General features: G+C 34.2%; 2 protein-coding genes across 3 annotated transcripts in view; one reads left to right on the forward strand and one right to left on the reverse strand.

Annotated features, from left to right (window-relative positions):
- Positions 1-10,021, reverse strand: part of senp7b (SUMO specific peptidase 7b) — a 30,675-nt gene extending 20,654 nt beyond the window's left edge. The window contains exons 1-7 of one of the 2 annotated variants that reach the window (XM_084117431.1): positions 9,857-10,021; positions 8,180-8,284; positions 7,907-8,007; positions 7,405-7,656; positions 7,212-7,300; positions 3,974-4,155; positions 2,663-2,963 (exon numbers count right to left, since the gene is read on the reverse strand). In XM_084117431.1, the coding sequence (XP_083973557.1) occupies positions 2,663-2,963; positions 3,974-4,155; positions 7,212-7,300; positions 7,405-7,656; positions 7,907-8,007; positions 8,180-8,284; positions 9,857-9,889 (1,063 nt within the window). In that variant the 5' untranslated portion in view covers positions 9,890-10,021. Of the gene's footprint in view, positions 1-2,662; positions 2,964-3,973; positions 4,156-7,211; positions 7,301-7,404; positions 7,657-7,906; positions 8,008-8,179; positions 8,285-9,847 lie in introns of both variants that reach the window. The other variant, XM_084117430.1, reaches the window with a different exon arrangement.
- A 548-nt stretch (positions 10,022-10,569) lies between these two features.
- Positions 10,570-14,250, forward strand: LOC311085042 (myelin-oligodendrocyte glycoprotein). Its single transcript, XM_084117433.1, has 4 exons — positions 10,570-10,712; positions 11,605-11,642; positions 11,743-12,063; positions 13,149-14,250. Exons 1-4 carry the CDS (start codon positions 10,702-10,704, stop codon positions 13,274-13,276), a joined length of 498 nt encoding a protein of 165 aa, XP_083973559.1. The 5' UTR covers positions 10,570-10,701; the 3' UTR covers positions 13,277-14,250.
- The last annotated feature ends 7,940 nt before the right edge of the window (positions 14,251-22,190 follow it).

Genomic DNA, 22,190 nt, shown 5'->3' on the forward strand with positions numbered 1-22,190 from the left:
TTGCACATCATATGCAGATAATATAATTTGCGATGAAATTTTTTATATATTAAATTAGGAACGAATGAAGAATAAAAGCAGTGGTCTCAGACTTCTGGACCACACCGCATGTGTCTAAACGTTCTGGAGGACAAAAAAAAACAAACTTCAGGCCTCCTAGATAAACTTCTGATGCTACATTTTCCAATGAGGTAAATGTGAGTGTTGACAGATGTTTCCTTCAGTAAACAGTTTGTATGTGTATTTGAAAAGTTCACATGATTAACATCATCGAGGGTCAAATGATCGTTTTTACACCGTGTTCGTACAATTCAATATTATGTTTTGAATTGGAAAGTTACCGGCCAATTTTTACTTGCATTTGGCGCTTGAGTGTTAATTGTGGACCATGTATTTATCTTTTTCTCTTCTTCTCTGTAGCAGAGGCTTCTCTTTGGCTGGGTCCCATAATGGGCTTTGGGAGAGAAACGGGGACATGGGTAATCCTCTCTCTCTCTCTTTTTTTTCATCCTTCAACTCCTTCCCTTCCTCTTCCTGTCTACCAATTCATCAGATAACAATAACAAATTCAATGCTGCCCATCTGGTTTTGCTACATTAAAAATGGCTCATATTGGACATATTTGCAAACTAAGTGGACATTTGTTAGCCATTCAAATCAATCCATTTGAATCCTCTTTGTCAGATCATCACTAGAGGAAAAAATGAATGTGAACTAAAGCTTTTAACAATGGAAAAAGGATTTATTATTTTTTATATTTATTAGAAAAATGATTATTTTAGGCCAGATCTTTTCAATGAATCAGTTGATATGGTTCATAAAACCAGTCTGAATGAACTCATTGACTTAATGATCCAGACTGGAAAAGAAGATTATCAGTGAAGAATGAAGCTGTTTCTCAAACAAAGCTATCTTAAGACTTCAGACGAATTGGAACAATGTGAAGGTGCATAATTAATGACAGAATTATGTTTCTTTTGGATGAACTATTCCTTTAACGGCAATAATAGGGGATAAAGAGTTTAGAACGAGCAAGTCCTAGCTGATCATGAGGAGGAGGATGGTGCATCTGCGCTCCTCTCTAGCAGACAGAGGTGTAATGGGCTTTACTCAGAACTTGAGGTCAGGATTGTAGTAATCTAGATTGTGAGAGTGAATGCTGCTATTCTGCACGCCTCACACTTAAAGACATTAATCTTTATAAGCTCATCCTTCATCCAATGACAGCTCAGAACAGACGCCACCTCCAAGTACAACGGGACCGACCGCCTCGGAAAATACTTACATTTTTAACAGATTGGGTTAATTCAGTTTCACTCTTTTTTTACGTTCACACTTAATCTGCATTTCTAAATCCAGATTCCACTTTGTGCATTGGTGGAAGTTTACTAATTTATTTAGGGATGCACTATATACTATATATTTAGGGATGTTGGTTGAGGAGATTCTCCCTTCTATATGTAAAGCGATTTGAGTACCTAGAAAAGCGCTATATAAATGTAACAAATTATTAATTATAACTAATCATATATCTGTTCAATAGCAGTTATCAGAAATAGGCTTCTTTTGTTACCTGTTAGGTTGATTCAGTTTCACTTTCTATTTAAGTTTACACTCAATTTGAATTTCTTAATTCAAATTCTATTTCGTCCATTGGTGAAAGTTAACTAATTTATTTAGGGATGCACTATATATCTGTACAATATCGGTTATCATAAATAGGCTTCTTTTGTTACCCGTCAGGTTAATTCAGTTTCACTCTTTTTTTTAACGCACACACTCACATACAATCTGTATTTTTTAATCAAGACATGTTTTTTTATAGAATCTATCAAAATCAGAAATGTAATTGTGCATGTTAATTTCCTCTATTTTTACATTTAGATTAAGTTAAGTTAATCTTTAGAAACACTAATAATGTATTAACACTGTTAAATGTAATCTTTAACAAATCTCAAGATGAATATCCATTTTTATAATGTAAATTATAATGTTATGATGCCTGAATTTACTTGTAGCATTTATTGATTTTAGTTTTTAGCCACAATACTGAAAAATGTTCATATCAGCCCAAAACAAAAAAATATAATCAGCTTAATCGCATGTGTCAGAATAAATGTAATTTTGGTGCATCTTTATTTTTTATTATTTGTATTTATTATTATTACTTACTATAAATTTCAACAATCCCCTAAAGTTCTTTGATGGCACAAGTCATACCTGGAGTCTAAAATGTCATGAAGACTTGAAGTTTTTGACTTGTGCAAGTAAGCAACCACCCAGATCACCATAGCAATTTCACAGCAAAGTTCTGGAAACTCCCTGTGGTTACGAGTTTTGCACAGGCAAGCAACATTCACATTTTTGTTAGAAAATGTACATATCTAGTTGGTTGTTATTTTGACCTCCTGACCGTTTCCAAGAGCAAATCTGGTGCCTCTGCCAATCAGTGTGTTTAAGAAAAACGTCTTCCATTAAAGGCAAATGCAGCAAGTTCACTTTTTTCAAGTGTTTATGGGGTAAGCTGGCATACACAGCATGCAAAAGCTGTTAAACGAACTACCCAGCACCCTGGGGGGTAAGAAAGTTTAAATAAGGCTAGATTGCCCTCAATGTTTGAGAAGTTGTGGAAAGAATCAAATGAAAAAACAATCAAACGTACTTGGCTCTGTGGAGCTGGGCTTGGTTCTCTTGTAGGTCTTGCAGAAACTGTGGGGCTTCCTCCTCAATCGGTTGCAGTAAACAGACCCAAAGGGGTCTTTGCTCTTGGCCTCTGGTGGGGAAATCAGCAGGGTTTTTTTAACAGGCACAGAGGTGGTAGCTCTTTCTCCAGAGGACCTGAGATGCCTAGTTTGAGCTTCCTGAACGTTGCGGCCTGAATGGAGGCTGGATTCATGATTGGACGGTTTGGAAACAGATTCTTCATTCGACACATTTCCATTCTTGCTTTTGCTTGCTGCTTTCTGGGGTCAAAATGCAAGGGACAACAAAGAATAAAGTGGTTACAGATGGCGTAAAGGCTCCTTTTGAAATATCTAATATTTTAATATTTATTAGGTAACATGACTGAACGCTTCAGAAAGGCTACAAAGCGACTTGAACGGTAGAACTATCCCTTTAATATTTATGACCTAAGACTATGCTATAGTAGGATTTGTAATATTGCCATCAGTTCCCATTACAAGCTAATGAATATTTAAGAAGCCCTACTATGGTAAAGGCTCAGACCATGAATATTAAGTAACAGGACTGAAGGGTTTTGAGGCAACATCACATCAGTATGACTTAATTTATATTTATGAGCGGTGAAGGTAAGCTTCATGAATATTAATTAGGTAACATGACTGGATGATCAGTGTGACCTCATTTACATTTATATGCCAATACATTGTTCTGGACGCTCTAGGATTGTTAAAAAGCAATGTCAGACCTAATAAATATTTATTAGTCTTTTCCATGGTAGGATTTGTAAATTCACCGCCAGTGTACCAAGGACGTTATGACCCAAGGAATATTTACGAGCCTTACTATGGTAAAGGATTAAATCAAGAATGTTATCTACATACTTCTGGAAATTTACGAGGCAACCTCAGGATAACCTAATTTATATTTATGAGCCAAGACTGCGGCATAGTTCATTTTTCGCGTAGCAACATTGCTTTGAACCAACTAATATTTACAAGTCCTATTATGGTGAAGGTTTGGTTCCTGAATATTAATTAGGTAACACACAGGGTGGTCCAGTAAGCCTTAATTAATATTCATGAGCTACGGCTTTACCATGAACTGTGTTATGTTATAATACTTATCTTAAAATACCTTCCTGGGTACAATGGTTAATTCATGATTACTGGTTATGTAACATGACTGGATGCTCCAGTAAACAACACCAGTATCTAATTAATATTCATTAGCTAAGAGTTCACCATAGAACATGACTGGCTTTCACTGAATGACAAGGACACCATCTCACCTCAGAGACGCCACAAACAGAACCTGTGGGCTTTAATTTGCGGTCAGTCTGCGAGACGTGATCCAGGTCCTCTGGAGTAGACGACCGCGATGTCTCTTTCGCCGGAGAACTGCCTTGTGTCTCTTCCGTTTCTTCATCCTCATGGAAAAGCCCACATGCCTCCAGTTGCCCCGGATCCAGGCCTAACAAGATGGAATGATGGAGAACTTGGTTAAATAAAAAAAAATAAAAAAGAAGAAGAAAATTCTGGGACTTTACAAGCAGCACATAACCTTCTCCTAACGACTTTTACGCACTCTCCAGTACATATAAAATGGCCTTATTGAGCAAATATCATTCCTCCACCTTGGTGGAGGTCACATCAGCCATGAAACGGGGCTAAATAGCCAAAATCCCCAGAGACGTGGAACTAGACAGAGTATAAGCGAGAGGGCCAGCAAGAAAGAGAGCAGCAGGACCATTTTAACAGATCCATAAAGTTAAGCATTTGTTTATTTATCAGCGATCCGAAGCCAGGAAAACTCTGATGCCGTCCAATATTATGTAGAGCAGGCAGTGAAGGAGGGTCAAAGGAAAGGAGACAGCTGCGAGATGTTAAACATACCGCCTGAAGCACAATGGAGGGAAAGAAGAGAGAGACAAAGCTGATCATTAAGGTACTTAGAGATGCAGAGACCCAAAAACTGAGCATTTTCCCTCATTAGCTTCTTGATAATCTACATCAGATATCTCAGCCAAAGTTTACAGTTTACTTTAACTGCTTATTTAGTTTAACAACCCAACTCATTAGGGAGAAACCAAAGTCTCTTTCTGAATTACGCAGGAACAGTCATGCTATATCATGCTTGTGTTTTTGGCAAGAGTCAGTATATAGGTCAATTTTAGTTTTAATTTATGGTTACTTTTATTATATATCTTTATATTTTCTGAAGATTATGGTGTGCATGTGAAAAACTCTGTGCCACAGATCTAAAGTGGTTGCCTAGTCATAAAAAGGTGTAAGTAATAAAATATTTAATAAATTATATAAACATTATTTTAAAAATATATAATTGTGCATGTTAATAGGACACTATTAAACTACATATGCAGTGCAATGCATAAGTGAATACACCCATGCTAAAGTTGACTAAAAAGAGGAATAAAAAATCATATTTTGGAAATTGAACTTAATGCCTTAATTTAAAAAATTAGGAAAAATCCAACCTTTAAGGACACCAATTTTCTTTGTGAATGAATAATGTATCGTAAATAAATAAATGTTCTTCCTTAAAATACATGGTGCATAAGTGAGTACACCCCTATGTTAAATTCCCATAGAGGCAGGCAGATTTTTATTTTTAAGTATTTTTTTTTATTATTTTTTTAGGATACTATGCATCCTGATAAAGTTCCCTTGGCCTTTGGAATTAAAATAGCCCCACATCATCACATAGCCTTCACCATACCTAGAGATTGGCATGGTTTTATTTCAGTTAGCCTAAAAGCTAGTTTGATTTGCATTGAGAGATGATCTTATGGAAAGTACCCCATGCCAATCTCTAGGTATGGTGAAGGCTATGTGATGATGTGGGGCTATTTTAATTCCAAAGGCCAAGGGAACTTTATCAGGATGCATAGTATCCTAATTTTTTTTTTTTTTAAATACTTAAAAATAAAAATCTGCCTGCCTCTATGGGAATTTAACATAGGGGTGTACTCACTTATGCACCATGTATTTTAAGGAAGAACATTTATTTATTTACGATACATTATTCATTCACAAAGAAAATTGGTGTCCTTAAAGGTTGGATTTTTCCTAATTTTTTAAATTAAGGCATTAAGTTCAATTTCCAAAATATGATTTTTTATTCCTCTTTTTAGTCAACTTTAGCATGGGTGTATTAACTTATGCATTGCACTGTATATATATATATATATATATATATATATATATATTTTTTATGCTATCTACACCTTGTATTATATAAGTATATATTTAAAAAATGAATATTATATATTTATATAAATATAATTAACTATGTATGTATTTATAAAGAATATAAATGTGTATTTTTTTAATCAAAAAAAGATACAAATAAATGTATAGTAAAATAAATGTTCAAAAAGTGTAAAAGAGAAAATGAAATCTGGATTGAGAAACCAAGATTGAATGTGAATCCAAGAAAAGAGTGAAACCGAATTAACCCGACAGGTGAGAAGAGAAACCTTACAAAACAAAATGTTTTTGCTTGCTCATTAGAGGCCTAAAAGCATTTTGTACTGCCATACAGCGCTTGCGAAGATGTATCGTTCTTATTATCGTTAACAAAGGGTATGTTTACACGACAACGATGCACTAAAAATGGAAACGTTTTTTCTTTGTGTTTTTGCGTACAGACAACAACATTGTTAAAACGATGCCCGTTCACAAGGATCCATGAAAACGACTAAAAACGCTGTATGTTGCTGCCAGGCCAGTAGATGGCGATGTCACTTTGTAAAGAAACATTACGCACCTATAGACTGAACACCTAATTGCATGACATCACCATTTGCACAAATACACATTTTTGTAGTTTACATGGAGACGGTAACGGTCTCGTTTTCAAAAACTTGCACTTTGAAACCCGTTTTGAAAACTTTTCAGTCCCCCAAAACGGCATTGTCGGGTAAACGAACGGCAAAAACGCAATAAAAAGTTTTCAGTTTTTAGCTGAAAACGGTGTCGTGTAAATGGCCCCTAAAGCTAAAAGAAAAAACATTAATGTTAATTGAAATAAATTAACAGAAATAAAATAAAATATACTTTTTGTAAGCAATTTTTCAGTTAGTTTCAAAAGCAACATTTCTAATTTTCATTTAGTTTAAGTTGCTTAGTAAAATTACTAGTGCCGTCAAATCGATTAATCGCATATGACATAAAGGTTGTCTTCTACATGACATTATGTGTGTATATATATTATATGTATATATATCTATGGGTGTGTGTGTGTGTGTGTGCTTGTCTGTGTATAATATAATAATACATATACACATATATTACGTAAACAAAAACGTACATGTTAGATGCGATTAATCGTGATTAATCGCGATTAATCGATTTGACAGCACTAAAAATGACTAAAACTAAAATTGGGGGGGATAATAAAACCACATTGACAAAAAAACTAAACAAAATTGAAATAAAAACAAATTCAAAATATTATGAAATACTCCAATAATATATTAGTGATGCTAAAATAACACAGGGATGTACCTCTACGAATCTTGAACGAGCTTTCAGACACCCCCGAATGGTTCTCATCATGGCAGAGAAGAGTATCCGACGCTCTTTTGGGTCTCCAACTGAAACACAAACACATACATGTTATAAAACCCACTAGATCATACCAATATCCCCTTCTCTGGACCATGTGCACTAACTGCCACACCATGGTTCAGATTCTCACCTGCTATTTCCTGGGAAGTCTCTCCCTGCGGTGGGAGTTTGACATTGGGGTCTGAAACCGGTCGTCTCGGACAACTTATTAGGCGTCCCGTTCGCTCGAACAGGGCAGACTTTTATTGCCTGTTTGTTCATTTTAAAACTAAACAGTCCACGTGTGGATCCTTTGGGAAGGTTATCCGAGCAGGTGCGCGTGACGCGGCCTGGCGTCCGTGCGTCAGGTGAGAGATCCGGTCTCTCACCGCTGAGGGATGGCCTGATGGGACACAAATACAAATAAAATGAGCCGTTAAGCAACTGATAATGATATTTTGCTCTTTAAATGTGGCTCATATCCTTCCTTGTTATAATGTATGTAAAGTATGACTACTTAAAAGTTGCAAACCTAGGTTTAATACTTAAGGTTAGGGATTGTTTCAAATCTTTCGGCTCAGCTGTTCTCAGCAAACACCAGTCTCAAAGTAAATAAACAGCTCCATCTAGTGATGGTTTATCTGAAGTCTTACCTCACAGATTCACTCCTCTGTCCGTCTTTTGACAGCTTATTTCCATTAGAACTGGATTTATGAAGCGTTCTTCCATTAAGAGTGGTTGAACCCCATTGCATCTGTGGAACGAGAAATGTTTGAAGAGCAAAAGGAGTGGATTTACATTAAACTACAGTATTTGCAGTGACTTATAGGAGCTTATCTATTCTCTCAGATGAGACTGTAAATGGAGAATTTTTATTGGCTGATTATATGGACATTTGTCTATTAGTGTATATGATGTTACATTACCTTGTGCGTGTTGCTGTCCTGCAGTCGAGACAGTGGAGACTGCATGTCAAGACTGCACGAATCTGACGGCTGCTTCTTTTTGGGGATTCTGAACGGGACATCCATCTGCAAAAAAATACAATAATTGATAGGATTTTCAAGTCAGAATGTATTTGTAACTCAGTTCACTTTTACACCATAATAAATCAACTTTATACACTATAACAGACGTATAATTTGCATAAACAGGTTTTCTGGAGGTTATTGAACAATTCTCAAAATACAAATGTCTAGGAAGCACACAATGAGTTAACAAACAGATCTCCATTACTTTTTAATTAATTTTACAATAGAATATTCCACTAGAATATGGGAATAGCCATAACTTTTAGTGTTATGAATATATAAAATATGAATATATAAAAAAAAAAAAAAAAAAAATGGTTCCAGTACAAATGTCTAAAGATTCATGAAGTGAGTTTATGATTAAAACAAGAATAAAAATCTGCCAATATGTTTTAAAAAAGGTCATATCCCACTGAAAGATATTTGTACTTGATTTAAGCATAAACTCACTTCATTTTGAAACATTTCTCAGAAAACAAGACTTCGTATCTTCATTTTGTATCTCAAGTAAATGTATCGGGATTTAAGGATATTAAAGGATATCTGTATTGGAAAATAAGTCAAAAACACTGAAGAATATATAAAAAAATGTTTGTATTTAAACATTTAACACCATGACTTTATGAATTTAAGGCTTTCTGCTCGATTTTAAGACCTTAAATTGTGCGGATTAAGACGTTTTAAGACCCTGATAAGACTATTTCTCAATAAATATTTTAATTTATTTTCTTAGTGTTTCCCAAACCTGTTTTTTTTTTTTTTTTTTAACACTAAACCATAAATGTGTTTCTCTGAACTCAAATTATACTTGATATTGTTTAACATTACGATTAAAACTATTACAGTCAATTATTACTATGAATCACTTTCGAAAATAAAAACAAACTTAAGTTTTACAAATAAAAGAAGTTCTTAAATATAAATATACAGATATTCTGCGGCAATTTTCACATACTTTGCAGTTTGATCTTTAAAAAGGTACTGAGTGTTCTAAGTACAAAATAATAATAATAATAATATTAATTGTGATATTGGGAGCCTGGATATTTTAAGTTCCTACTTTATTTTTACTAACCAAATTTATATGCAAAATTGAAGTCTTTCCAAGTAGCTCAGGTTTGTAATAACTGTTTGATCTTTCTGTCTTCCATACTTATTATTATTATTTAGAAATTAGGCTAGTGCACTTCATCTGTACGTAAACAACAGTGACCAAACCTGTGAAATATATCAGAACAATCCAGTAACCTTAAACGTCCTGAAATCCCTCATTCGCATGGGGTTGAGATTTATAAGACTGTTTAGATGTTTATATGCCCACCTGACAACCAAAACTGCTACAGTCACTAATCAAACACAGATTCGAGTATAAAACACCATGCACGAGCTAACTTAATCTTATATAATTTTGATAATATAAGTGTCTCGAACCTCAAGATATCATGAACGTGATTAATATCAAACAGTTTAAGCTTTTAGCATTGGCTGTTCAACTCCAGGGCCATTAATATTCCACATCTGAGCTGATATTGGTCTTAAAAGCTTCATAAATGCCATACTTACAGCACACACCTGTCTGAGACTCGCTCTATAAATATCAGGCATGGGCTATGAACGGGTAAAGGCACTGATAAATCATTCTGGTCAGCAGAATAGCAATAAGTGCACTAAGAAGTGAGCATCCCTCTTTCTGTTTATGTCCGACGTTTTCCCGATTCTTCTTCTTCTTCTTCTTCTGCAGTTGAAAGTTGTGGCGGGTAAATAATCGGAATCGTGATTGCGCCATCTGGTGTTGTTCAGCTGGATGGACAGAATCAAGCATTATTTGTTTGTCAGCGTTTGTTTCTAATGCAATAACGTTCAAACAAATCTGAAGATTATACCAAACTAAATAACATTGCTTAAGATCATGACAAAAATCAGCATTGACTAATATGTTCCATGTCCATATCAATTGTAGCCTATAACAAATTTAACTAGTATAAAATGGAGACGTCTTATTGGAAATACCTAGTGTTACTGATTTTATTGTTCGTTTTTGCAGTGTGTGGCTCGTATGATTTTTATTTTATATTAAGGTAAGATCTTTAAATTAAAGATAGGCTATGTATTCGAAAATGAAACAAACATAACAAACACACCAATGGTATATTGGTGTTATATTACACATTGCATACAAAGCTTATACAGTATAATTTATATATTTTATTCATATGATGTGTATTATTTATTTTACTCGACAATAGATATATGTATTAATATATATTTTAAAAAATAAAGAGATTAGAACTGAGAGCATGCGCACTGAGAGCATGCGCACTTCGTTCTAAGATGAAAATTGGGATAAGCTTCACCGTTAAATTTCAGTTTAATTTGTCAAATAACTATATGTTGGCATTTTTATAAATTTGTACATCATGTTCAAAAGGTACGTTGTGCTGAAATTGTCGTCGTGTCGCAGTAGACATCTTTATCCTCTGGCCTTCAGAACAAAGGCGCAGTGTTACGATAGCTAACGTTTAGACTAGAGGCTTTGTGCTAGCTGGTTCAGTCAGTAACTTATGTAAATATTCCTACATTTACGATGATAACGTGTCCTAAATATTCCCAGCAACGGAGAAATCTAATTTCCAATTTATACGTTTAAAAATGTTCCGTCTGTTTGCGCAGATATGTCTAACTTACATTAGCTGTTATTTCTAATAATTAGCTTGCCAGGCTACTTAAACATAAACAAACTGGAATTCATGAAAATTAAATTAAAGTACATCAAATGTCATCGAATATATTTATGTTTGTATTATATAACTTATATTGCATGTCGTGTTGATATAGTTTAGGCTATGTGTATGTATTATTATTATATATCTGACGTCAAACCGCACCTGTTGCACCTAATTTAAGATCAATTCATATATTGATTAATGTAATAAATGTATTGTATAATGCAAGAATATGGTTTAAAAGAAAGATTTTAAATTATCTAAATACACAGTTGTCCATTACCATTGGTGTAAATGTAGCCTATATAACTGTCAAACGGACACAGAATTTCTGCACAAAACAACTATATATTCACACTTCTACAAAAGCTGCCTGTCAATATAAACTGCTCTACTAGAGGTTTCATCACCCACTTTTGTCATCGCAAATGACGTTTTGTTGACCTCTGTGTCTCTGCGACACCTGTTGTTGAAGTCTCGGTCCCCTCAGGAAAAGATATTTCTAACTAGTACCCTGAGGCATATCTTTAATATTGGGAATAGTAGTTATCACAGGTTAATGTTTCTGTATGACTGTCTTTGTGTTTGTTTTTGCAGTGTGTTCGTCTGTTTCTTTATACTAGTTTTGAACGAAGGTAAGCACATAATATTGCAGATATTTATATGAATCAGCTTGGACGTAAACATTGACTCAGTCTTTCACGTGTTCATGGTCTGCCTCTGCTTTTGTTTCAGCATCTGTGGAGAAAACCATTCAGGTTTTTATCGGAGATTCTACAGTTTTTCCGTGTCGTTCTCCCCAGCAACCTACTATTTTTACTGCATACTGGAGATATAATGACAGCAAGAATGTTTATGACATACAAGATGGCGTAGAATCGACTAAGGAGCAGGACCCAGCGTACAAAAGCAGAACTGGAAGTTTTCCTGCAGAATATTCAAAAGGAAACTTCTCCCTCAAACTTAGGAAACTTCAGAAAGTTGATGAAGGGTCGTACTGCTGCTTCCTCCCCGAATTTAGTTCTCATCAAACATGCACAGGACTTCAAGTCAAAGGTGCGATGAATTGGTTGCCATTATTAGCTCTTAAAATTCTTGATGTTAAATATCAGTAATTGGGATTTAAGTGTGGTGAAGTGAAGGCAGTGTGTATTTTTTCCCATGATATAATATTTTCTCTTATCCCAGTTTAATGTGCTAAGCACAGTAAGCTGTTCGTAGGTTTACGTCCGGAATGTAAACACTGGGGTTTGGTGGCACTTATAATAAATAAAATAATACATAAAATAAATAAGCTGTTAAGTGAGGAGGAAGTGTACTGTGAACGAGAAGTTCAACACAGCATGTCTGAGACCAAAAAATAAAACAATTTTGAAAATAAAAAGGACAAAAAATAAATAAATCTCAAAAACACACACAAAAAAAAATCTGTTTGACAAACAAAATAACAGACTATAAACCAAATAACAAACTAATATAACAAAATGACAAATTTGACAAAAAAGTCAAACAAAATAACCAGTCTGACAAACAAAATAACAACTTCTAAAACAAAATAACATCTGACAAAAAAAATTCTAAAACAAAATAACAGTTAAGCAAACAAAATAACAGACTATAAACTAAATAACAAATTAATATAACAAAAAAATAAACAAATTTGACCAAAAAATAAAACAAAATAACCAGTATGACAAACAAAATAACAACTTCTAAAACAAAATAACATCTGACAAAATAAATTCTAAAACAAAATCACCAGTTTGGCAAACAAAATAAGACTATAAACTAAATAACAAATTAATATAACAAAAAAATAAACAAATTTGACCAAAAAATAAAACAAAATAACAACTTTTAAAACAAAATAACATCTGACAAAATAAATTCTAAAACAAAATCACCAGTTTGGCAAACAAAATGGTCCGTGTACCTTCCGATAATTTTGGGATTTTTGGGGGGAATGTTTGGAAACGATGATTCTTGCACTTTCGTTTGGTGTTGTTGCTTTTGGCACAGACTTCACACACTTCTCCTCTTGAGTTTTAGTGCATTTCCTAATGACCGTCCACACTGTGAGTCAGTACTAGCCTACATGCTACTGTTTTTTTCATTCTTCTTTCATTGTTTTTGTGTTTTAGAGAAACCAAGGGGAATCCAAGAGAAGCCAGGCTCAAACCGTGGCGTTGAATCCAAAGCAGAGAGGATTGTCTCTCTGTTGATTCCTTTCTTCGCTGGGACTATTCTGATCTGGTTGTGTGAGTGGTGATTGTGGGCAATATAGCAGAAAGCACACACTTGTGCAGGGATCAGCTTTTTGCAATATTATGACAGATATCTAATATTTTGACATAGTCAAAAAACTAAATCTATTGAATTAGGACTATATGTTCTCGCTGGACCAGAGTAAGAACCACAAAATTACATTTCATATGCAGTAGTTTATCAATATGTAATTTTGATAAACATTTAGACACACACGACATATCTGATATGTTATAGATTTACTCTGGGCAGATGCTATAAACACAGTCTGTTTACTGCACTTTAGTTTCCGCCATTCAGCAAAACATACGGAACATTTCCAGTGGACAAAACCAATACATGTTTGGCATTAATGACTTTAATTAACACTTAACAGTGTCCATTCACATGAATTAAAATATGGCATCTACCCTGACGAGGTCAATCGTTTGCGTTTTTAAGTAATCTTAAAGATTTGATGTGATGCAGTGTTTTTGTTGTGCGATACTAGTTGTAACTACAACTGTTTACAGCAATTCTGTTGGACTAGCTTTATTGTATTTATTTATTTATTTTAAATAAGCTAATTTACTGCACCTATTTATTTAAAAAAAAATGTATTTAACTTATTCAAACATTTGTCATGTAAACATCTCAAAATTTAAGCTGTGTAACAATATGCGTCCTGGAATAGTGCAAGTAAATATGTTCTGTCTCTTGTTGTTTTTTTACTAGTTTTGACCAAATTAAACTGCTTAACGTTTGACTACTAAGGATTTTTTTTAAAGGTCAATTATATAAGAAAAGGCCGTCTCAATGACATGCTTAGGGACCAATCAGTTGTGTTTTACATGTCACTTGTTGATCTGAAATAGGTGATGTTGCAATATCAGGCACATGTTTTGATGGTACCATGTGAAACCTCTATTTTCTTAGTGTACCAGTTTTGTAACTCTTTAATGTCTTGTGTTCAGGAATAAATGACCCTTCCTCATTTCATTTCTTCTTTCATCCTCCATCAGTCTGCATGTTCCACAACAGAAATTGTCTAATAATAGGGGATAAAGTATGTTCAGATGGTCAGCATGGCGACTGCTCTTATTATTTCTAAGCCACTGACATGTTCTTATACGTTTTATTATTATTATTGTTTATTATATATTATGATATTGTCACTGCTTAAACACTGCTATTGTGCTTATCATTCCATTATCATTATCGTCATACGTGGAAAACCCAAAGGAAAAACGTTTCTGTTTTTAGTACATGGTTTAGTATGTTAATTTACCGATACATAAAAGATTGTCCAGTTTATTATAGGGTTAATATTATACAGTTTTATTAGCACACATTGACAGAAATGACAATGACACTGAAATCATTACAAGTCTCATCCATATACAAACATTGACGAAAGCCAAGTTGTGCACGATTAAAATGAATGAACTCTGTATTATCATTTATGTCAAATAATTTACGTTCAACTGCACTGAGAATAGTGGAAACACTAAAAATAAAGATTATATTTTAAAAAGACAGTTTATAAAAAAATATAGAGGGAGTCAGAAACAGTGCCTTTAACATTCACTTCAGTTCAGTTCTGATCAGAATCAGATTAAAATACAGAGGACCAACATGTTACTTTCTGAAATGTATGTAAAAGGGATGACAATACTTAATGTGCAGATACTTGATAAATGTATTTGAATACAGTAACTGAGCAAATCTATTTTTCAACACACTGATTGAAGAGATCTGAACTCTACACTAAAAAATAAAAGATAAGAAAAAACTGATTAACAAAGACACAATTAGTGTCAGTTCTCCATGTAGTCCTCCATGGTTCCCTCTTCCTACTGGTCTATCTGTGAGACAAAACAACAGTAAAGTGTGTAACATTAGTTTGACCAGTCACTAAATTAATTCATAATTTCAGTTTTTCCAATGAAAATCTTCAGATTATACACACCTTTGACTTGAAGCTCTATGTCAGTTTGATCTTGACATGGCCCTGTGATGTAACAGATGTACGTCCTTTCATCAGTTTTTTTAAGATCGTGGAGTTTGATGGAGACATTGCCTTTCTTCTGCTCATCAGGGAATGTTTTAACTCTGCCCTTGTACTCTGGGCTCTGAGCTTGGTCTTCAACTGCTTTGTTGCCAGTTATGTCAAACACAATATTGCCTTCTTTGTCCCTCCAGTGTACACTACATTCATTTTTAAATCTTTTATCCTGAAGCTCACTTTCAGGGATAGAACATGACAAGAGAACAGAGTCTCCAATAAAACCCCAAACTGTGACCACTGAAGAAGAGAAGGAACCTAAAAAATAAAGCAAAAACACTGTTTGGCTTCTGCATGTGACATGAGGGTCCATTTCAAATTTTTAATCTCTCACCTGCGATATACAGCAGAAACGCTGAGATAATGACGTACCAACTGTAGAAAAAGAAGATAAAAAGATATCAACAGCGTGCTAACCCTTCTCCCACACCTTCTTTCCAATATTCACAATCATCGCAAAGGAACTGGTTCTAGTCAACACTGAATCATGTGCTTATCCCCATTCAGTAACATTCCTCTGTGACATTCTAAATATATCTCTTTGTGTTTTGATCAAAGTATCATCAACATCACCATCTTTTCTTTCACAGCAACAGATGTTGATTAACAGCACAGCTTGTCTAGCACTAGTTTGAATAAAGCATGTGAACTAACATAGACCCAATATGAGCTTTTTACTTAAAATGTATACTAATCAGAAATGAATTAGTAAAAGCATCGTAAAACAAGTAGCAATTTATTTGATCCACACCCAATTATGCCGTTCTCTGAAGCTAGACCGTACAACCGTATTGCATCAAACCTTCTAAACTATCTATTTTCTAAAAACTGCTGTAACTATCTACAGTGTACTTGCACTGGATATTAATCTCATATTTATCTGTAATGAATATAATTTGTGCTATTTGGTCAAAAAATTATATTTTTAAAAACATTGCTTCCATTCTACTTTCTCAAAAGTCACTGAAACATACCTGTGTCCCATGATGTTTTATATAGTAACCAGCTGAATTAAAATGTATAGAAATGTATATTTAATACTAAATTAAAGTAACGAGCAAGCACCATATGCAGTAGTCGACGTGGCAGTGATGGCACATACGCATGCGTATACGTGTAATGTGACGTTTTATCACATAAAAGTATCAGCTAATTTGATCTTTTTTGACAAGCTAGAAATATATTTGGTTTACCATTAATACCCTATTGTTTTTTTATTTTTTTTTATTTTTATTTTTATTTTTTATGTTATGTTATGTTGCCTTTTCATCTACACAATGCTCCCCAAACGGTATTTGAACCCAAGAGGTCACTTGAGAAACTGGCAAATTTTTCTGACTACTCAGAAATTTATTGTATGATTTTTTATGTATTTATTTATAAACATCACTGCTCTTACCTGGTTAGTTTTTCATGGCTATAGTTTTGGGACAGGTACTATATTACTGAATAAGACTGAGCAAATATAATACAACTAAGACACACCTTTGATGAAGAACTGTGCTTGTTTGCTGAAGATGGAATAAATCCTTCTTGATTCTTGAGTTGACTTTGAGGGGAAAATATTGAAATACAGTTTCATGTAGTTATTTTCCTCATCTGAAATCTGATTCTAGTCTTGTGTGGACTTTTATGTTATTTCCTGTTCTGTGCCAAGTTGTGTAGTCCTTTGTAGTTTTTCTTATTGATTAGTTCCTGATTGTTCCCAGGTGTGTCTTGTTTGCCAATCTCCCTTTGAGTGTATTTATACCCAAGTGTTTCTCATGTTCTTTGTCTGGTGTTGTCCTTTGTTGGATGTATGTTTGGTGATGCTTGTTCGGTTCTCTGGTTGCCTTGGTCTTTTGTTGTTTTGTTATTAAACTATAAAAATGCATTTGGATCCAGCTCCTCTTTTGTTTTGTTTTTTTGAGTTCACCCAGCCTACACATTCTTTCTTTGTGCCATCTTGTCTTTCGGGGAAAAAAAAGAAGCGTCACAGGTTAAGATTCCATGTCTTGTTCATCAAGTTCCTCAGTGATCTGCAAATGTTTAAAAATAGTAAAGATAATAAAATATAACATACAAATAAAATAAAAAATAAAGAACTTAAAAATACAAAGTTGTTTTTTTTTTTTCTTTCGGTTTGAATTTGCTATAAAATGTATTATCTGCAGATGAATACAGAAGAAATCGAAATAAATGAATTGCTGCTCTCTGCCAAGCAAAGGAAGTAGATGAGATGTGACTTACCTTAAGGTCATTTACTGTACTTTTGCCACAATCTAAAAAGATTAGCTTGACAGTGTCCTGTCTTTTTTTCTCATCTTCTCTCTGTTAAAGAGATGTCTGCTCTTGCCAGAATCTGTAGACTGTAGACTATAAAGAGCTTATAGTTGTAATGGGAGGAGCAGAATCCACCTGATGAAAACTAATTTTAACTATTACAGGAATGACAAGCCATACCAGTTTACATTTTAAAATGACAAGTACTTGGTAGAATACAGTGCGATCTGTCATTGGTGTTGTTTTAATAAAATATGACCCAAATAAAAACAGTTCAGCTGAAATACCAGGATGAATATGAAAGAGGGTCACCTGACCTTTATTTGAAGTATAAGCTTTAAATCAATGTGTGCAATATGCCTACAGGAAAGGATCTTCAAAACAACACAGAAACTCTTAAGACTTCCTAGATAAGATGTATCTGTAACTGATAGATGTATCAGCTCAGGAGCTGCCTTAACATGACAATAAATGATAAGGTCAATGACAAAAAAAGTCATGGAGAAATGCAAAACATCGAAATGCAAAAGACATTGGGAAAAACAAACCATGGAAATGCAAAGCAGAGAATGCAGAATTCAAATATGTTTTGTGGTCTGCTGTGACTCGATCATATGATCCTCTCTGTGCTATCGTGTCTCTGGACCGGAGCAGACTGTTTGATCGCTGTGGCGGTTCGATTGAAACTAACCTGAAATCAGGCTTCATTCACCCCAATGGAAAGCATATTTACACCGTCTGAATCGTTCCCTATCCCCTATATAGTGCCCGATCACCACTTAGTTTTAATCTGATCCTGGGAACGTCTAAAATCATCTGACTTGGCAAACTTAGAGTCCTTGGTGGTTTATGAAGAGGATGTTCCAAATATGAAGCTGCCAAGTTGTGTAATGCTTCATAAACTAGAATCAATATTTTAAAATCAATACTATATTTAATTGGCAACCAGTGAATTACAATAATCTAGTCTAACAGAGATGAAAGCATAATCTTCCCAAAATTACTAGATGAAAAAAAATGGTTTAACCTTTGCTTTGGATCTCAGATAAAAGAAACCGGATTTGACCTCAGAATTTGTTTATCAAATTTCAGAAAGTCTCTAAACTACACCAATATTCTTTACCACTGATTTACAGAAGGGGGCAAAATTGCCCAAATTTGAGAAATGTTGGGGATCAAGAGCCCCAAACCAGATTATTTCAGTTTTGCTTTCATTTAAATGTAGTGATATTCATGATTTGGTACTCGGAATTTGTCCTCTGTATTTAACCCATGCATTTAGTGCATACACATTAGAAGTAGTGAGTAGTGAACACAATGCGCACACACACACAATGCACACCATAAACACACCCGGAGAAATGGGCAGTCATTTTTGCTGTCGCACCTGTGGAGCAATTGTTTGTTGAACAACTTATTTAAAAAACAAACACTTAAACTTGATAAAAAAGAAAGCGTGATAAATACCTAAATGACAGAAACCATCTCTAGAAAAAAAATGATCTGAACGTACCATTAGATAACATGGAATTATGGGTTATGATCTATACTGCATCCAGCCACCTGGGAGCGATCGAAACGTACATTTTGGCTTCACTTTTCAGGACGTGTGCGAAAAAAAAGAATAAAAAAAAAAAGCCAAAAAACTTTTTTTTCAGTTTTCACAGATTAACAGTTTTCACCTTAATAAAACAGGTAGCACAATAGAAATGACCTGGTAATAAAACATGATTAATACTTATATTGACAAAACACCATCAGGGTAACACAGAATGGCAGATATCTAAAATAATGATAATAATGAACTAAATTACATCAAAATCACACAAAACACACTAATGAAAATTACTGATAAGAATTATTTATACAAATATACAATTATTTATACAAATATTTATACAAATATGTGACCCTGGATCACAAAACCAGTCACATGTCGCACGGGTATATTTGTGGCAATAGCCAAAAATACATTGCATGAGTCAAAATTATCGATTTTTCTTTTATGCCAAAAATCATAGGATGTTAAGTAAAGATCATGTTCCATGAAGATATTTTGTAAATTTCCAACTGTAAAGATATAAAACATTTATTTTTGTGAGTGAATGCAGCACAATCGCGAACATAAATGAACAACTTTAAAGGAGATTTTCTCAATGTTTCGATTTTTTTGCACCCTCAGATTCCAGATTTTCACATAGTTGTATCTCAGCCAAATATTGTCATATTCTAACAAACCATACGTCAATTGAAAGCTTATCTATTCAGTATACATCTCAATTTTAAAAAATCGACCCATGTGACTGGTTTTGTGGTCCAGGGTCACATATGTGATGTCATGTTAGTTAATACAATAACTAATGTTAACTAATGAACCTTATTGTAAAGTGTTACCGTCATGTCTTGACTTTAGTTTATTATCACTGTAAAAGCAGGACAAGATTGCAGAGCTTCCAGTGACATCCTCTCTGACCTACAGAAGAAAAAAAATAAAGAGAGAGAACTGAATTTAACAAGCCTGATTTTACAGCCTGGCTTTTAAAAATGGTTTTCAAAAATGAATTAACATATTAATCTTCTTCAATAATAAATTACCTGTTTCTTTCTCATATCTGATCTCAGTCCACAAAGATCTTCCTCACAGTTCCTCTCTCTTGTTTTCATCCTGACAGACTGAACAAGCTCTGAGAGACTGAGGATGATATTCTCTGATGAACTGATGGGAGGAGAAAGAGACTGATGGGAGGAGAAAATAAAAGTAGAAGTATGTTTTGTTTATTGATCTAACTAAAGAGAGAGAAAGCAAAAGCTCACATAGTCCAGTCATTTTATGAAAAAAGGTTGAACAAATTGCAACAGAAGCAAACTCAACTGATTTTGTATCCTCAATATGTCCTGAGTAAGGAAAAAAAAGCCCTGAAGAATCCCATTAGGGGAAGACCCAAATATAGTCATACGCCTATTCATTCTTTTTCTCACGTGAATAGGGTACAAAATTTAACCTTTAGATATCACCATGAAAATTGCTGAGTTGATTACTTACATCAAGACAAACAAAAATTGTATTACAAGTTTTTTTTAATTGTTTGTTAACATGGACAAACGGTGCATAATCTAATTATGTATGTGCTAATTTGCATAAATACCACAACAGATCTAAACATTGGGTATAGCCAGGTGAAAATGTCTTGTTGATAACAGTAAAATACTTGATGTTAAGGTCTGAATGGGACCCATTTAGGCTACCCATGAGCATTAATACATAGAGGCAGGAAGAAGTACTTTATTAATTATTATTGCAGAGATGGGGTTTGGGGCTGGGTCTGTGGGACTGTTTCTGGGGATTCACTTTTTATTTTGCCTACCTTTTGTCTTCTGCATTCTCCTTACCATTGTCTCCTGTTCTTCCCTCAGACTCGTCCCCCAGAAACAGTCCCACGGACCCAGCCCCAAACCCAATCTCTTAAAAATGAATAAAGGCTGGTTTCTAAAGTACTTCTTCCTGCCTCTATGTATTTATGAGTTTCTTATCGTTTTAAAAGTTTTAAAACAATGTTAGTATGTTTTTTGATTAATGTTAACTGAATTGAATTATTTGAATGTTGAATGCAAATAAAATACAGTTTTTTGCATTGACAAATTGTGGAGTGGTGCAGTTAATCATATAGCGTGACACTATATAATTTGGTGTGACATTCAGAATTGTGCCAGTAAAAATACTTTCTTAATTATAAATCATGAAAAAAGTCAACGGAACACAAGAGAAATAGTATCAGCAAGAGTCACAAGCATTTTCATAGATTTATAACCGGGTTTAACATAATTAATCTAAAATATCTGGAAAGGCTGAGGAGAGATGACTTACTTTGCATGATGGTTTAGAAAAACAATACAAAATCTAATGAATCTGCACAAAAGAAATGTTAAATCTTAAGATAGTAATTAAAACAATTTATGTTGAAGTTAGTTACTTAGGGAGAGTATATCCCATTTTCATTTTATATAGAATAACTTTTATGTCACACCATATGACAATTTTAGGTACGAATGCAACAAATTGGTGAATAAATCCAATTTCAAATACAAAATCTAAAAGACCACATATATTGTGGGAAATGCAAGTGTCAGTACAACACAACTCAATATTTTTTTTTGCTTAATATTTGAAGTAAAAAATAAAAACTTTTTTCAGGCTTATATGTCTCCCACCCACAAACAGACACCGCCTCCTTGAGACTTTCCTGTGACTGAAGGGTCACGGTCCAGCCGTAGAGGTGCCCTAAATCCGTCCAAAGACAGTTCGGTGTCACAATCCTTCCCGTTTAACCAGGTCTCTGTCAATGCAATCATACAAGCATCTCTGTACTCCCGTAAACAGCGCATATTTGCTTGCAGTTCGTTAATTTTTCTTCGTAAGGATTGCACATTCGCGAGAATTATACTGGGCAGTGGGATGCGCTTAAACCCCAACTTTTTTAGCTTCAGTCGAATTCCACCGCGCTTCCCCCTCTTCCTCGTCTTGATATTAAAATCCCAATTTTCATACCTTGTGTTTCCTTGCGAGTCCGTACTCCAGCTCGCCACAGTCCATGGATAATTTCCACGCAATTGG

Source organism: Abramis brama (genome assembly GCF_963993115.1).
Source record: "Abramis brama genome assembly, chromosome: 6".
Lineage (NCBI taxonomy): Eukaryota > Metazoa > Chordata > Actinopteri > Cypriniformes > Leuciscidae > Abramis > Abramis brama.

Bases quoted from the DNA above. Each gene is read 5' to 3' on its own strand.
- LOC311085042 (XM_084117433.1), top strand. The intron at 11,643-11,742 runs GTAAGCACATAA...CTTTTGTTTCAG, and splicing joins TATACTAGTTTTGAACGAAG to CATCTGTGGAGAAAACCATT. The intron at 12,064-13,148 runs GTGCGATGAATT...TTTGTGTTTTAG, and splicing joins CACAGGACTTCAAGTCAAAG to AGAAACCAAGGGGAATCCAA.